General features: G+C 37.4%; 1 protein-coding gene across 3 annotated transcripts in view; it reads right to left on the bottom strand.

The window, feature by feature from the left end:
• The window catches only part of LOC110095199 (heparan-alpha-glucosaminide N-acetyltransferase), a gene marked incomplete at its 5' end in the record, with an annotated part of 83,797 nt that overhangs the window by 45,599 nt on the left and 19,203 nt on the right, over positions 1-18,995 (bottom strand). For all 3 annotated transcript variants that reach the window (XM_028697186.1, XM_028697187.1, XM_028697188.1), the window contains 3 exon segments: positions 586-718; positions 16,934-17,043; positions 17,822-17,898. In XM_028697186.1, the coding sequence (XP_028553019.1) occupies positions 586-718; positions 16,934-17,043; positions 17,822-17,898 (320 nt within the window).

Here is an 18,995-nt window from a genome sequence, read left to right as displayed (position 1 = left end):
CTAATCTTCACTTGCGCAACTTAAAGTGAACCACCCTTGGATAAAGATTAAACATCTTCATTCTAAAGCAAAACCACTAGTTTAATCAAAAGTGTTCCCAAATCAAACTTGGAATGTAATTAACCATAGGGGCTTGCCCCTATGGGATGTCTGTACCCCAGAAATAAATAAACCCCGCTCGACCAAACATCGAGTGGGGGAATCTCTGTTAAATAATTGTAAATTTTATGATTGAGTCCATAAGAAGATGATATTTTTACCTTCCGGGGTAATATATCGTATTCTTATGCCGTGCCCGATTATAAAATATGCAATCCGATCGAGGATACAAAAATTCTCCAACAGATAGCAGTATATATTCTCCCAAAACCGAAGGAACCATCTCCATAAGTCTAGATGTAAAGTACTCATATCACAAACAAAAAATAGAAGAGCTAGGAAAGAGCGGAAAGCGGCCATTGGGAGAAAGAGATAAAATTACAAATGCTTATACTCAATAGAAAGTTTGCAAGAACGTGCAAGAATTATGCATGAAAAGCACGAAGTGTAACCAATGAAAGTGCATAACAGACATACTTATCTTACCTTTTTAATAATATAAGTACTATTCTTATAAAAATCTGACAGGTTAGCTTGTTGAACTTCAAATTGCCAATCTGGTACATACAAGCCATATAGCAGACCCAAGTATATTCCGGATAATGAGACCAAAACAATCCTACAAACCAAATGATACTCATAAAAATCACTTCACCTCATCAATGTATTAAAAAATTTAGAATAATTTATTCCCCAAAAGAGGCTAACTTAAATCAAGCAAACATTAGCACTTTCAAACAGACCTAACATAAAGAACAATAATGGAGATTTTAAACAGTTGAATATGGAATTGGACGAACTCTCACAAAGCTAGATGTTCCAAAAGCATTACACCATCACAAATATATCAAAAAAAAATTATCATCCATCTCTAAAGAGAATCATCAATTGATAATTTGATCTGATTAGCCGTGAAATACTATGCAATATTTCCTCTATCATAATTCTAGACTAAAACGAAACCTACAAGCTTAATCTATTATTAGGTTATGGCCCAAAATGATTTCATTATAGGAAGTCCCAAAAATAGCAGCCCCTTTAGCTTGACAGTAATGGCTGAACTGGATTTTAAAAAAGAGAGAATGGATCTATCAAAATTTTAGGGGGAGGGGCAAAACTTCTGATGTAGGCAAAGGGGGGGTCAACTCAAACCCAAAACAAGTTGGATTTGACTTCCCTTGAGCTTACAAGCTCAATCATTTTGAGCTGGAATTTAGCTCATTTATGAGCAGATTTTTAGTTTATTTATTGAACTAAAGGTTAGCTCATTATTAGCTAAGTTTTAGTTCATAGTTATCTTTTATTTAATGTACTTTTTATTATAGTTTTTAATATCTTCATTTAAGTTGTCTCTTGGGTTTCCAAAAGGGCTTTTGGAATCCCAAGAAGTTGTTTGGTTTTCCCATGTGTGGCTCCTTGGCTTCCACCATGGGCTTTAGTTTTTTTTGTGCCTTTGCCCTTCGGATTTCCGGCCGGCTGCTGGTTTTCCGAGCCTGGGTGTTTTCCCGTGGCTGTGGCGCCTTGGTTCCGTGCGGCCTTCTTGTCTCCCGCGGCTACTCCTTCGGTTCCTGGGCTTGTGCGGTTTTCCGTGAATGCATGGGGGGATTTCCATGCTTGTGATGTTTAGCTTCTTGAGAAAATTAATGTTGTGTGTCCTTTTGTATTCCCCTTTCATTCATATATATATGAGGGGCTTGTAATGTTTTAAAGATAGTGAATGATATGTGATTTTTGGAAATGTAAACCTGCGGGTTTCATTGGAAAAGCTTGCGAGCTTTGTCCGTCTTCTTTCTCATCACCTCCGGAAATCTTGCAAGCTCTTTCCAACCGTTAGTCTCGGCTTCTAATCTCTTTCGTCTCTCCGCAAGTGCCACTCCATCTGTATCTTTCGTCTCTAAGTAAAGCAACTTTAGGGTGTCTTTGATTTTCGATTCGAGTTTGCTAGATCGTCGTTTGTAGTCTTTTAATTTCTTCTTTTTTTAGTTTAATTTGAAATGTTAGAGTTTGTTCTTCATCATATTAGTCATCATCTTTGTTTTGTGATTTAGTGGATTGTTGTCGGTTCAAGGTCACACAAATCTTCGTGTGGGCGAGGGGTATAGGCTCCCTATATTTCTTGCCCACACCAATTATGAGTTCTCAAAAAGGGGAGTCTGATGTAGACAAGGGGGGGTCAAATCAAACCCAAAAAATTTTGATTTTTGACTTCTCCAGCTCATTAATGTCAAGTGGAAGGTTAGCTCATTATGAGCTGGTTTTCAGTTCATTTATGGAGCTAAAAATTAGCTCATTATTTATTTGATCTTGTCTATTCTCCTTCCCCCCTTTGTCTATTTGTTTCCCATGCTGGCTCTTGTTTTCCCATGCCTTAACCCCTTGTTTCCTGTGCTGTTTTCGGGTCCCTAGCTGGGCTGTTTTCCCGAAGCAGCCAGGGGGCTTTTCCCTTGGATTTAATGCCCTGTTTCCTGTGCAATGTTGGGCTGTGGTTTGAAGATTTTTGGGCTGCTGTTTGAAGAGATTTTGGGGCTGTTTTTGGACAGAATTTGGACAGTTTTGGGACTGATTTGGTGGCTGTTTTGGGAGGAATTCCAAGAGACTTTTGTTGATTTCTGTGCAGTTTTCTACTGCAGTTTTTAGGTGTCTTTTGGCCTTCTATCTTCCTATTTTAATTAGCTTTTAATTAAGTTTTAGTGGCTGTTTGTATTCCTTCTTTTGTGCCTATAAATAGGAGTTGTTTGTGGTTGTTTTAGATATGTGATGTGATTGATTTTTGGAAATGTAAACCTGCGGGTTTCGTTGGAAAAGCTTATGAGCTTTGTCCACTCCTCATCCCCTCCGGAAATCTTGCGAGCTCTTTCCAACCTTCATCTTGGCTTCTAATCTCTTTCGTCTTTCCGCAAGTGCCACTCCACCTATATCCCTCTTCTCTAAGTGAAGCAAGTTTAGGGTGTCATTTTGTTTGAGTCATTTGTAAGAGTCAAGGGTTGTAATGTTATGTTGTGTTAAAAGTCAAGTTTGTAAGAGTCTTTATTTATAAAAGTGTTCGTTTATATGAAATGTAAGAGTTTGTTCTGTTATCTCTAAGTTATCTCTTCTTTTTGAGGTATTTTGTGTCTTCTTTTACATCAACTTCTATAATCCACATGACTACAAAAAAATTTAAGGGTAAAATTTCATAGTATACATAACCATATAGTATTTTCTCCCTCCTCTAGTTCCACCACTACTTGACAGCACTGCCCCAAGAAAAAGATAAGCTGAACCATTTTTTTAGAGGGGCTGTCAGAGGTTTCATATATAAAAGCTTATGAGATTGCCACTTTGCATTCATATAATAGCATTAACTATTAAGATAAGAACTATAACACCTTTTGTCATGTATTAAGATATATACTTACCACCTCAAAAACAAATATGCATATCCCATTTCCACTATTAAACAAAAACCAACACACCCTTGAAGAGCACCACACCCCGTGAAGATCTCTCATTAGGCTTTAATGAGCATATGATATGAAAAGAGAGAAATAGAAAGAAATGTGAAAAAACCACCTTTCATGATGAGCATATGACCTGCGTAGAGAAATGAGATACCAACAAAAAAAAAATAAAACAACAAAGCAAGCTTAGCACATTCTTCAATATTAGAATGAATGGTGTGGCAATCAGGCTGTCATGAATCATCTCTCAACAAAATATTGTGCATGCTTGAATAAGGGCGTACAGCTACATGCATGCACTATATATGGACTTCCACCAGTTCCACCACTCAAAAATCCCTGAAAATTTTGCTAGGGCAAAAAACTAATAAACTGGCTAAAAGAAAATGAACATAATTTTCTTTTCAAGTTCTTCTCTGCAAGTACAGAATAGATATAATTGAATTATAAGCTAAAGTAAATGACAGTACGATGCAGACCCAACAGCAATGATGACCAATATTTTTCCTTGCAATGCTAAATCTTGAAAACATATTTAGGCAGGTATTTTGTGGTTCTCAAAGATAATAGTCCAAGTTCAGACTTATTCTTTCAATTCAGGTACCATCAGCATCATCGTGGCCATCATTACCCTACCAAGCTATTTGGATTTGTCATAATGAAAAATCATTCATTCTTGTTGAGTGTTCCATAAGATGTTAAGCCTATTCCTCACATATCTTTTGAACAACTCTCATTCATGGTAACTGTAAAACCCGAAAATTGTCGATGTCACACGCACTTCGATGCGCCACGACGAATTTAGGCAAAATTTCAAAGTCCTCGGAATTCGATGAAATAAATTTTATTAAATTCTACATGAAATTGAGATCGAAACGGTATAAAAAACATATACCAAATTTTGCTCGATTTGAGAATTAAAAACCGCCGAAGAAGTTTAAGTAAAATTAGCCCTTTTATTCCCAAATTGCCCTCATGAGCTCCTAAGGAATTCTTTATTAGTGAGGGTACATGTGTCATTTGGCATTGTAATTGTTTTCTTAAGGCCCAAACTGATGAGGACATCGACAGACGCTACCGACATGTTTATCGCCGGCGAAACCGCAGATCGACGGCCACGATTCAGCGCCTCTACTTTTGATTGAGATGATATGATGTACTTTATTATTGTCTTGTTTGATTTACTGTTTTCCCATTTTACCCCTGTGGGGAGTTATGTTTCTTTGTAGCCCAGAGGGCAATTTAGTCTTTTTTCACTTTTATGAGTCAAGACCTATATATAGTGGTCTCTTGTATCATTTTGAGTTTAATGAATATTTGAATGAAAATCTAGTTTTTGTCTCTTTGCTTCTTCTTCTTCTTGTCTTGCATGAGAGCTTGAAGTTAGAGAGGAGATCGAGAGCCCAAGGTGAGGGCGAAAAGCAACACCCACCAGTCATTGGAAGAGTCCGTGACTCGTGGTTTATCCCGGTATTCCGCTCTTCCTCATTTTCCCCAAAACCCGCCGGCCCAAAGCCATCCCACCCGTCGGCCACCACCCCTCCCTCTTGCCGCCGGCGAGACCTCCTCCTCCCCGACCTCCTTTTCCTCAATCTCTACAACGGCTGATTTTGAAATTCAGGATTTTGAATTTCGAAAACCTTCCAAATTTGGAACATCCAAATTAGGAAAGTGTTGACTCCGCTTTCATGACAAAATTCGAATTCAAACGGATTTTGTATTAATTCTCCTCACACATCATGCTTCCAATTTGGAAACCATCCAATTACTCCCCAAACCAATTTGCCCCCAAAGGCGACTTCTTCCATCCCCGTTTCAATGACGCATGGCGGACCCGGAGTTTGAGTGGGGTCTAGTATTCAACGCCGACGGAAGCATCAACGTCCTACGGTCACCTTGCTTCGACGTAGGGTTTGAAGACGAAACTACCGTGGAGGAGTACTTGGAGAGAGTCGTGCCAATCCTTGCAAGCATCTACGACCGAAAGCTTTCAAAGCACGCTTGGAGCCTCGACGGTCGCCTACGACTTCCATCCCAACCGGCAACTTTTCCTCCGACGAAGTTTTTCGGCGCCCTCTCCCTAGTGGTAACTTCTTTCATCGCTTGGATCTTCTATCTCCGCCAAAAGTCCACTACCTCTTGAGTGATACGGCCCCAAGGTGAAATTCTCGTTGTTAAACGTTGGGTTTTGTTGTTTGTACTTCGCATTTAATTCCCTTGGATTTTTGAATGAACTATTTTGGTTAATCTCAAGTGCATCTCTTTGGCCTAAGCAAAGTTCACGTTTCTAATTCTTAAATCTATCTTGCATGATCCACATAAACTTATAAAAGCAAACTTTAACAATTCTCTATTTAATTTCGATCGTAACTCCTAGTAGTTTCACATCCCAAACACTTAAGGGACCGAATTCATTCAGTCCCTTGTGTTTCTCTCAGCCGAAAGAAGGAGAGCGGGCGGAAGAGAGGGAGAAGGCGTCGATGCTTGCAAAATCCGGTGACCGACCGTGACTTCTATCAGGCTTTTGGAGGGAAGAGGAAAAGAAAGCTTAGGGAAGAAGAGAGGTAAGTTTTAAACCTAAAATCTTGATCTTTCACTTTGATTTTCATGAACTAAATATTTAGGGTTCTTGAAATTTTTGAAGTTTGTTAAGAAAAAGAGTGTAGAAAGTTGAGGGAAGGTTTTTATGTAAAAAACTTATGTGTTTCCCTAATTTTCTTTAGGTTTCAAATTAGTGTTTTGGCTTATTTGATGGGGCTTTCATAGGAAAGTGTTAGGATTGTATGTGTGCATACTCCTAAGTAAGAAAAATGAATTTTTATGAAGAAAAATTTTAGGTACAAAAATTAGGATTTGATAAAAAATTTCTTTTGTTTTAGGAATGGTGTTAGGAAGGATTTAGAAGCATAATTACCTTGAAATCCAAAGTTTCCCTTAAGAAATTTTGGAGTTTCCACATTAAAGCTTTCCAAAATTTCAATTTGTAAGCTTAGAGTTAACCAAATTCATTTCTAAGAGATTTGGGAAGTCTCTAATGAAGAAAAAAAAGGATTTGGAAAGAAAAGAATATTTCCTAATTTTTATATAATTTTAGGAAATTTTTATATAATTTTAATCCGAAAATAATTTATTTAAAATCATGAATTGTGTAGGAATGATGATGTATAAATGCTATGTAATGTTATGACAAATCTTATGTTGTTGTTGTTATTGTTGTACCCTTTTTATCTTTAGGATATGGGTAGGACAATGAGTAAAATGAGCTTAAGGGGAGTAATTAGCTATGACATGTGTTGGGTTAGTGTGATATAGTGGTTTAAATTGATATAAGAGGCTTACGTGGTAACTTTTCCTTAGGTCTTGTAAAGAGAAGGTATTAAGGAGAGATTTGGTGAGAAGACTTTCAAAGGGCAATTGAGGTAGGAACCTCTTACTCTACATATTTATATTCCTTTATGTTTTTATTGTTCCTTTATATTTTTTATTCTTTAGCTGATTTGATGCATAGCAAATGCATATGAAATGTCTCTATTATTTGATAGAAATGTATAAATATTTTTTTTTATGAATCAATGCATATTTGATGTTTAAAATTCTAAGCATTTCATAGAAGTTTCTTTCATGTACTTACTTCATGCTCAAGGCATATGTTGGTTATGACTTACATACCCATGTTTCTATGGAAAGAATATGTAAATGATTGTGCATGTTGAAGGCGGAATACCAAATATGGTGCGAAAGCACAAATATGGCTCTTATGAGTAATACGGAACAATATGGTCCTTTGGGGCAAAAGAGTTAAGGAAATGAATGGCCAAAAGATGTGGTGTACCTGATCAGTACTCCTGGTACTCCGATACGGTTGTATAAGATAACGCATGAGTAAGCATATGGCATACATAAGTTATGACATACATAAGACACATGGCACGCATAAGGCATATGACATATATAAGGCATATAAACTATCATATCACATTTAGCTTATACATAAGAACTAGCATGTGTAGCAAAACAATCAAGACTTTTCACTTCTAGCATACATGTAAATCTTCTTTTATAAAAGGCAAGTGAAGATGTTAGAGTTAATGTTTCCTATTGAGCGTTAGCCCACTCCCTTGTGTTGGAATACTTTTCAGGAGAATCCGCTGCAAAGATTGGTTGACCGCCCTTTTTTCACTTACAGTCGTAGAGGACCGGATAACAGATTCCTCTTATATTTTTCTTAGTTGTAGTTTACACATTTTTTTTGTGGGTGGTTTGGCATGAATGATAATTTTTGTAACCACCTTTATACATGTTAATCCTCTATTGAAGTGATATGAAATGATATGAAATATTTTGTATATTTGAAAAATGTTTAGAAGCGTTTTTAGTTTCATTTTGAAGTGTTATAGATTCATAAGTGCATGTTTTAAGATAATGGAAATGTTCTGAATGTCCGACATCTGTTCCCTCCTCATCTATACGAGCTCACCAGGTCAGATCGTGACAAGAGTGGTATCAGAGCACAAGTTTAGGATATGGATCAGTATACAGCGTCATTAGGATGATTTATGAGTCCTAGAAATTTTAGAATTATATGTTTATACGACGATGATTGAATTGGATTTTTTTATTTAGGGCTATGGATCAGGAGCCCGATGCCACTGATGACAACACTGACGGAAACAATGATCAAGCTGGTAGAGAAGTTTCAGCGGTACCATCTGTGGTATAACCTCCTGGTAGTAGCAGTAGTACTGTCATAGATATTTTTACACAGTTGATAGCTACTGTGACACAGCTCATTCACCATCCCAAGAGCAGCCCCAATCTAGTTACAGGAGAGAAACATCTGTAGATAAGTATCTAAAAATCTTTCAGGCAATGCAACCACCTCTCTTTATTGGAGTAGAAGAGTCAGTGGATGCTGAAAATTGGCTTATGAGGATCGAGAATATTTTAGAAGGTATGCATTGTCCGGCTGATCGAAGGGTGACTTTAGCCACCTTTGCTTTGGATAGGGAAGCTGAGAGATGGTGGAGAGGACAGTTGTTGGAGAAGTTTGGTGGCAAAGCAGCATCTCAGATCTTATGGGATGATTTTGTTAAAGTCTTCAAAGACTGGTTTGTGCCTCTTTCTACGAGGAGGCAGATGCATGAGCGGTTTATTCAGTTAGTACAAGGGGATCAGACAGTTATGCAGTATGAAGCTGAATTTACTATGTTGTCCCGTTATGCATCTAAGATTATCTCAAGTGCTGAAGATAAATGCCATAAATTTTTTTCAGGGCTTCACGATGCTATTCGCCATCCATTGATTCCTTTTGGCCTTGATGATTACGTTGTTTTGGTTGAGAGAGCAAGGAGAATAGAGATTGATTTTCAGGCTACCTAGAAAAGGAGAGATTTTCTACAGAAAAGGAAGGGTTTTGAGAAGACCAGGAGCTTCCAGACACATTCTGGAGGACCTAGTATGAAGAAGGCTAGATCTGATAGTGGTGGGAGTTCATCCAGTGTCAGAACCTATGACAAGTGTGGCAAGCTACATAGCTGTGAATGTTTGTCTGGCTCGAATGTTTGTTTTTGGTGCCATCAGCCATGGCACATGGCTAGGAACTGCCCAAGGGGTCCAAGGGATGGGAGGTCTAGTGCTCCTCCACCCCAGCAAAGTACTAGGAGACATCCGATAGTTGGTAGAACCTAGAGCTCAAGAGTCTTCTGTATCTGCATCAATACCTAGTCATTCCGGCTATGAAACCTGTTGTGTAACCAAGGGTCTATGCTATCACGCGGAAAGAAGCCAAAGAATCTCCTGATGTGATCACAGGTACTATTTATGTTCAATGTCTACCTAGTAGAGTGATTTTTGATACCGGTGCATCACATTCATTCATTAGTCAGGAGTTTGTTAAGAAGCATGCGTTGAATGTTCGCACTATGCCCACTACACTATCAATTTTGCTACCTGATGGGTCTAGTATGATTGCCTCAAGTGTATGTTCATCACTACTTTCTTTATGTGAGAGGGATTTTGAAGTTGAGTTGATTGTAGTACCACTTATAGAATTTGATGTGATTCTATGGATGGATTGGATGTCTAACTAGTTCATATCCATAGACTATAATAAGAAGGTAGTGAAGATTAGGCTTCCTAGAGGAGAGAAGCTTGCCTTTCAAGGCAATCGAGGTGTATCTTCTATGATCATCTCATCTATAAAAGCTTACAGTTTAATTTTGAAGCGGTGCCCAAGCTTTTTAGCTCATGTAAGGGACACTTCAAAACAAATGTCAGAGTTGAAGGAGATTGTTGTGGTAAGAGACTTTCCTGATGTGTTCCCTGAAGTCTTACCCGGAATGCCTCCTATTAGAGAAATTGATTTCTCTATTGACCTTGTACCTAGTGCTGAGCCTATTTCAAAAACACCCTATCGTATGGAAGTTAGGAACTTCAGAAGCTGAAGTCACAATTGCAATGCTGGAGAAAGGGTTTATTCGCCCTAACACCTCACCATGGGTAGCACCAGTTCTCTTTGTTAAAAAGAAGGATGGTAGCATGCGACTATACATTGATTACAGGGAGTTGAACAAGCTTACCATTAAGAACAAGTATCCTTTGTCGATGATTGATAATTTGTTTGATCAACTAGTGGGAGCCATAGTCTTTTCTAAGATTGATCTGAGGTCTGGATATTATCAGTTGAAGATTAAGGAGGAAGACATCCCTAAAACAGCATTTAGCTCAAGGTATAGACACTACGAGTTTATAGTGTTACCTTTTGGGCTAACAAATGCCCCAGCTGCTTTTATGGATCTGATGAATCGGGTCTTCAAGCCAATGCTTGATAGTTTTGTCATTGTCTTCATAGATGACATTTTAATCTATTCTTATGATGAAGAGCACCATGCCAACCATCTTCAGGCATTGTTACAAACTCTACGAGGCAATAAATTGTATGTCAAGTTCTCTAAATGTGAGTTTTGGCTGAAGAGTATGACTTTTTTGGGTCATGTAATTAATGGGGATGATATTTTTATAGATCAGCATAAGGTGCAGGCTATAGTTGATTGGCCCAGACCTACAACAGTGAATGAGATATAGAGTTTTCTTGGGTTAGCTGGCTACTACAGAAGGTTTGTATAAGGGTTTTCCAAGATTGTTGCACCTTTAAGTAGGCTGACTCAGAAGGTAGTTAAGTTTGATTGGAGCAGTCAATGTGAGGCAGCATTTCAGGAGTTGAAGACTCATTTGATGACTGCACCGATTCTTACTATTCCTTTAGGTACTCAAAGATTTCATATTTTTAGTGATGCATCGCTGAAGGGCTTCGGTTGTGTCTTAATGCGGCATGGAAGAGTAGTTGCCTACGCCTCTAGGCAATTAAAAAGTCATGAGAAGAACTACCCGACCCACGATTCTGGTCTGGGAACTCCACGCCGGAGGCCTCACTGGGCACTTCGGGCGGGACAAAACTATCGAATTCGTGGAGTATCACTTCTATTGGCCCAACTAGAAGAAAGATGTCGACCGGTTGGTCAGATTGTGTCACACCTGCCAACTGGCCAAACTACGTAAGCAAAACACGTGTCTTTATACTCCTCTACCTGTCCCTAGTTGTCCTTGGTAGGATGTTAGTATGGATTTTATCTTAGGCCTGCCCAAGACACTCCGTAGGAACGATGCCATTTGTGTTGTAGTTGACAGGTTTTCCAAAATGGCTCACTTAATTTCTTGCTCCAAAACATCTGATGCCTCTCACATTGTGAAGTTATACTTTAACGAGGTCGTCCGTTTACATAGTTTACCCAAAATTATTGTATCAGATAGGGATGTGAAGTTTACCAGCTATTTTTGGAAAACCCTGTGGATGAAAATGGACAACAAATTGAAATTTTCCACTACCTTTCACCCACAAACAGATGATCAGATTGAGGTAGTTAATAGAAGTTTGGGTAATCTGTTGCGGTCTTTGGTTGTCGAGCATATTAGAGATTGGGATTCCATTTTGCCTACTGGTGAGTTTGCTTATAATAATTCCATTAACCAAACCACGGGCGTAAGTCCTGAAATTGTATATGGGTTCAAACCTAGACAGCCTTTAGATCTAGTACCCATGTGTTCTAAGTATAGGATTTCTGAGTCTGCATCATCATTTGCATCCCATTTGCATGAACTTCATAAACAAATTGCACAATAAATTGAAAGGAACAATAATGAATATAAACTACATGTAAACTTGAAACGACGCTTTAAAACTTTTCGTCCGGAACGGCTAAGAAGTTGCATGTCAAGAGTACTGGACCTTTCAAAATAATTAAGAAAATTAACGATAATGCCTATGTAGTAGACTTGCCTGCATATTTCAACATCAATCCATCTTTTAACATAGAAGATTTAGTTGTATATGAAGGTCATGATTTTAACCCTCCAAATCCACTCATAAAGAAACCTTTTGTGACCCCACCATGTGAGATCCCAAACCTGCCTCCACTACCAGATATTCCTAAATCACCCATGGCAGAAAAGGTTGACACGATCCTAAGTGATGATATCAAAATTTAACGGGAAAAGCAACCAGGAAGGGAAAACTGAGAGAGAGAACCAGGGGAACAGCAACAGCCAGCAGTTTTTATTCTCAAAGAAAAAACCAAAGAGACACAATAATGGGAAGAAACATGAATGGGGAGACCAAAGGGAAAAAGAGAAGGGGGAAGAACCTAATAAATGAGCATTAATGAGCTAGATTTAAGTAGAGAACTAGTAGCTCACCAATTTTACAATCCAAAATGTTTTGACCCCCCCCCCTGCCAGCAATTTTCTGCGAGTTTCTTCGAGGAGTAACTCGCAAGTTTTGATGCAAGCAAAAATTTATGAAGGGCCCCAAAATTTTGCAAGCAAAAACAGACTCTTCCTAGATAAAAGAAATACTCAAATATATCAAAAAAGAGACACTTTTTATAATATAAAGATGCTTACAACAAAAGACGCTTACAATCTATGACACAAACACAAATTAAAGACACCTAAAGGAGCTTGCCAATCGTTGAGAAGAAGTAGAATGGTACTTGCGGAGAGAAGAAGGAGGCAATAAGTCCAAGACGAAGATATGAGGACAAGCTCGCAAGCTTTCCTAGGAGAAGGGAGGAATGGAACAAGCTCGCAAGCTTTTCCATGAAGAAACCCATAGGTTTGTATCCAAAAACTAGCCACATAACCATCCTTTTATGCTTCAAAACATCTCTAATATATAGGCACAAAAGGGGAGCCAAACAACCACCTAAAACACATTTAATATCTTAATTAAAAGAGGGAAATAGAAGACCAAAAGACAGCAAAACTGCACAGAAAACAGGGAGCCAAGCCACGAAAATCTCCACCCAACAGCCACGGAAAACCCAGCCAGCAAAGGATCTGAAGAGCCAGCACAGAAAACAGGGAGGTAATTCACGGGAAACAACGAGGAGGAGGGAAAACGAGGAGGGCCACAGGAACAGCAACAGCAAGCAGAAATCAAGCAGCCCAAGGCATTGAATTACATGGAAGAAACCAAAGAGACACAATAATAGGAAGAGATAAGCTTGGGGAAACCAAAGAGACAAAGGAAAATAGGGAATGAATCTAATAAATCTTCAATTTATGAGCTTAAGACTCTACTAGATATTAATGAGCTGACATCTAGTAGAGGATATTAAAGCTTACCAAAAATAAAATTCAACTTGATTTGACCCCCCCCCTTGCCTACATCAATTCTCCTCCGGTTGAAAGAACTCATCACCCAATAAGGAAGCTTTTGATTTGATCTGAGGAGACGAAGGAAATGCATCTAGCTCTTGAATCTTTGCCGCATACTTCTTCAGGATTTCATCTCGCTCTTTCTTGAATTGTTCTTGTAGAAATTTCTTTCTCTGCTCGAATTTCTTTGAACACAAGAACATTTGATATTGAATTTTATACAACTCGTTTTGTAGGGGATTTGTAGAATTTCCTTGCGATGGAATCCCTTCTATAGTTGAAATCTTCACATCCAGAATAGTTGGTTCATTTGTAACTTTGGCGGGGTCAAATTCTCCTTGGGACTCATTTGAATCTTGATCTGAATGATGATTACATGGACTATCCATATAGACTCAAAACAAAAACTCAAAAAAAAACCTCTTATGACACCAAGACTCAAATAACAACACAACTCAATAACCTAGGATATACTAACTTGCTTTGATACTATTTTGATGCAAGCAAAAATTTGGGAAGGGCCCCAAATTTTTGCGAGCAAAAACAGACTCTTCCTAGATAAAAGAAAGACTCAAATATATCCAAAAAGAGACAGTTTTTATAATATCAAGACGCTTACAATCTTTGACACAAACACAAATTAAATACACCTAAAGGAGCTTGTCAATCGTTGAGAAGAAGGATACAAGTGGAATGGTACATGCGGAGAGAAGGAGGCAAGAAGTCCAAGACGAAGATAGGAGGACAAGCTCGCAAGCTTTCCTAGGAGAAAGGAGGAATGGAACAAGCTCGCAAGCTCTTCCACGAAGAAACCCGTAGGTTTTTATCCAAAAACTAGCCATATAACCATTCTTTTATGCTTCAAAACATCTCTAATATATAGGCACAAAAGGGGAGCCAAACAGTCACCTAAAACACATTTAATATCTTAATTAAAAGAGGGAAATAGAAGACCAAAAGGCAGCAAAACTGCACAGAAAACAGTGAGCCAAGCCACGGAAATCCCCACCCAGCAGCCACGGGAAACCCAGCCAGCAAAGGATCCGAAGAGCCAGCACAGAAAACAGGGAGGTAATTCACAGGAAACAGCCAGGAGGAGGGAAAACGAGGAGGGCCACGGGAACAGTAACAGCCAGCAGAAACCAAGAAAACAAGCAGCCCAAGGCATTGAATTACATGGAAGAAACCAAAGAGACGCAAGAATAAGAAGAGACAAGCTTGGGGAAACCAAAGAGACAAACGAAAAGGGGGAATGAATCTAATAAATCTTTAATTTATGATCTTAAGACACTCTACTAGATATTAATTATCTGACATCTTGTAGAGGATATTAAAGCTTACCAAAAATAAAATTCAACTTGATTTGACCCCCCCCCTTGCCTACATCAATTCTCCTCCGGTTGAAAGAACTCATCACCCAATAAGGAAGCTTTTGATTTGATCTGAGGAGACGAAGGAAATGCCCTCCATCAACAGTTACACTCCAAATTTGGAACCAGTTGATTTTTCCAATGATCCTGAGACTATAATGATTGCTTCTACTAGGCCTCAAGGAAAGATCTTTACATCTTCTACAAGCAAGATAATGGAATTTGATTATCCGATTCTAGAAGTTCAACCACTCCATCAAACTAATGAAGACATAACTGATCATGATCCTCATTAAACTAATTATTATGATTGAAGTATTAGGAGTGACGACAATCTAGGGGATAAGTTTCAAATTCTATTTACAAGATATAGGCTATAATTAAAATCATATATATTATCATTTTATAATTTTCACCAAGCTTCAAGAAAGGCAATCCAAATGAGGTTTTTTTTTTTCTTTTGTTGTTTTCACGTATTCTTGGATGGTTCATCCTTTGACTACATGCTATGAATTTGATCTTCTGTATTTTTCTTTGTACTCATGTAATTCTAAGTAATTTCCTTCATTGTACTTATATTAATTTATTCTTATAATATTGTGCTTTAAAAAAAAGCTGATCATGCAGCTTATCTTCCTTGCCCACCCAAGATAAAACATAGCGTATGTGTAAGTGTTCCAGATCTTTATTGCGTAATCTTAAAGATGTGCATTTTCATACTGTATATAAAACTCTCCAATACCTCAAAGCAACCAAGAAAAAATAATCTTATCTAAGAGGAAAAAAAAACTCGGCTTAAATCATACATAGATGCTAACTAGGCAAGATTTTCATGTATAGAACTTCTATTACAAATTACAACATCCTGTTAGGAGAAAATCTAATCACTTGGAATAGTGAGATGCAGTCAGTAGTATACAGATCTAGCTCTAAAGTTGAATTTCTAGCATTGGCCGAAGGAATTTGAAAACCAGTGAATTAAAATCATCATAAATGGCTTGAGAATAAAATAGGAAGATATTATGAAATTATAATGCAACAACATATCAGCCATCAGCATTACACACAACCAAACAAACATGACCTCAATAAAAACATAAAACTATCAACATTTCAACAAAGAAAAACTAGAAAATGAATTTATATGTGTCATATATGTCCACACATAAGCAGTTGGGCGGGAATATGACCTAGAGACTAGAGCTCTGCATTTCTTAATATCAACTCCATGTTAGGCATAAGAGAATATCTAATATACAGCTTGAGGAATGCTGGCAATGCAGCAGCCCAGCTTGGCAATCCACGAGATTACAGGTCACGAGATTCTCTGGTAGTCCAAGTTGGCAATCCATGGGATTGTAGCCGGCGCAACTCCCTACTTAGGAATCAGAGGCAGTAAAGGTCATTAGATGTGAAGTATACTTTCCTATTACCATGGATACATATAGAGAAATTAGGTTAAAATATATATGCTATAATAGGAATTTTTTTCAAGTAATTACTGTGATTAGTTATTTTCGAAGGTAGAAAATAGCTTGTGTCGCACAGAATTATGTTATATCAAAAAGAGCGTAGGGTAGGTCCTCAATGAAATACACAGAATTAATTAAGCAATAAATAGTCTTAGTTTAATATTGGTAATATAATTTTTCCTTCCAATTATTTCATACTGGCATCTCACTTCATTATTTTTTTCAATCAAAACTTTACTTTTCCACTGCAATTGGCATAAAGAAGATGATATTTCAGTCCATTTGTGCAACAATCCCCAATCAGTAAATTAGGTTGTCTTGTTGTTTTCTTTGTATGCTTGTATCTTGTTCACATTAACACCTTGTGATTTTCTCACCACATATTCGATGGCAAAGTTGTTTCTGAAGGTATTGCCTTTGTGGGAAGCTATTTTTCAATGACGTGTTCATATGATACCTAGGATTCACAAATTACAACTACTATTGGCAAGAACTGATCAAATCCATAGAGTCCAGTTTTAAACGTTGAAAACCTGGCATCCGAAGATTTAATTAAGATTTAGAATCTTAACTAGTTCAAGATGCATCTTCAAAAAATAGGAAAAAGACTGCTACAAACATCACAATTAATTTGAATTATAGTTAATAAACAGAGCCAAAAACATTTTCAAAAAAAAATCATTTGTAGCTACCTCCATCGTAATGATAAAAGTTGATAGCACAAATATATAGCTTAATTCTGGTTTTATTTCATTGAGGACTTTTTGTTGACTGAAGAATGAATTATGTATGCAAGTTTCGCATATGAAGGTAGCATCCGCAGAAAATAGAATCTTACCAATGGAGAAAATAGTTTCTGAAAAAAACACCAACGTGCCCTGCATTCCTCGGAGTATTTGACAACCATATTTCACATACAGCAGCAACAACGTACCCAACAGCTATCCTCTACACATGAAAATACAGAAGGAAAACCCTCCAATATATTTATTATTGTGTAAAGTTATAAACAAATAATAGCGTTTCACTGTCAAGAAATTAACAAAACAAAATATTTTTGTCATCAAATTTACAAATAGCTGTGAAAATTCATTGTAACCTCCCTTTACCATGGAATTAAGCATGGTTTTTTTTTTTTACTACAAATAAAAAAATTTCATAAATAAATGCTATTGCTAACATGGTTCATTGCATAGACTACAAGCAAGTCAATTCCTTCTAAAGAAAATAACAAAGATTGATATAGAATCATGCATGAAGATAAGCCACATGCAAATCATTTTACTCAAGTCTTGAAGCATCTAAATGAGAATTTAATATATATTGAGATTGATAAGAAAAAATATTACGATTAAGCTCAGTGCATTAAAAGCTAAAACTTTCAATCAAATGTTTGGATGAAAACAATTATTTTTACAATTAGCGATAATGGCACATATAATTCAATAAATTTAAAAAGGAATGAAAAGAATACAATAGAAATTTTAGAGATCAATTTGTTAAATGTGTTCAATATTAAAACATGCATGTGAAGATCACCACTTAACTCTAAAATAGTATTTTTAGCTAGAAGTCAGTCAATGCAATTTGCTATCATGTGTAAATTTATATCATTCAGGACTATTATTAAACAATAGACTTCACAAAAAAATCGAAATTAGCATTCTATCACTGAGGAAAAATAAGTGAATAAGGAGTTCAGAGAATCATGTTTCATGCATTGCACCTGCAAAATACCAGACCAACGGATCTTTTCGACATCAATACCAAATGATAGAGAATTTACTCCATGAAAGTAGCCGCCTGAAATAAGTGGAACTTCAATATTATTGTGATTTGTATGTTTACTAAAAACATAAGTAGACTTCAATTCTGAATGTAGGGGAAAGAAGTAAAAGAAAATTATGTTTAATTTGATAGCATAAAGCATTTTGTTCCCATTTTCAAATCATTTTTTTGTTCTTATCTTTTATTCTACTATTGCTTCATGGTATCTCTAGTAAATTCCTTTAGACTGCCTACAAGTGACCTTTATTGCATCATGCAACCAAACATGAACTCTTTTGGTAATTATATAACCAAAGTACTTTAGTTAAGAGATTCTACATAAACCTCAAAACAGAAAACTTGGGATCGCACTCAGGTTATCCAGCAAACTAACCACCCACAAAACAACTGGCCTGCAAGCGACTTGAATTTAAAATTAAAGTTTAGAGGATTGGATGAGAGAAATTGAAGCACATTGACAGCGATAGAACTCCAGAACAAAGCACAGAACCCACTATCACCACCTTTATTCATCAAGGGGAAATCAATATTGATGTGAAACCACATGCGAAGGAGCTTCTTAAGAAAATTAAAAGTGATTGACAATGGAATTACAATTAAGAGCTTATTGAGATAACAAGTAAAATCATTAAAGGTTCTTAGTTGTTAACTTGCTTAGGCGAAGGAGTACAAGTAGATTAACCAAAACTCCTAGGTAACCAAAGATAGTAGCAATACCAAAAGCTATTAATCAACAATCCGCAACTTAATAAAGAGAGTTTTCACCTTGGGGATGGATCACTCAACTACACTAGGCTTAGCGGAAAAAGGTCTTCAGCACACCCAACGATGCCACGAGGACGGTAGCAACACCAATGGCCTTGATCCACGGAAAGGTCGGCGGTGGCGGAGATGGCGGGGATGGATGGCCTTGGAGGATCCAATCGTAGTCTTGAAATTGGTCGTCTATGACGTCCACGAGAGTAGGCAAGATGCGATTTAGATAGTCCTCAATAGTGTCGTCAAATCCAAATCCAACGTCGAAGAACTGCGAACGAGTGATGTGAATGTCACCGTAGATGTCGTACACGAATCCGCTATCAAGCTCAGGATCCGCCATGCGTCATTTACGG

Source organism: Dendrobium catenatum, unplaced genomic scaffold, assembly GCF_001605985.2.
Source record: "Dendrobium catenatum unplaced genomic scaffold, ASM160598v2 fragScaff_scaffold_895, whole genome shotgun sequence".
Taxonomy (NCBI): Eukaryota; Viridiplantae; Streptophyta; class Magnoliopsida; order Asparagales; family Orchidaceae; genus Dendrobium; species Dendrobium catenatum.
Note: the sequence above shows the minus strand (reverse complement) of the source record. Positions and strands in the feature narration are given on the sequence as shown.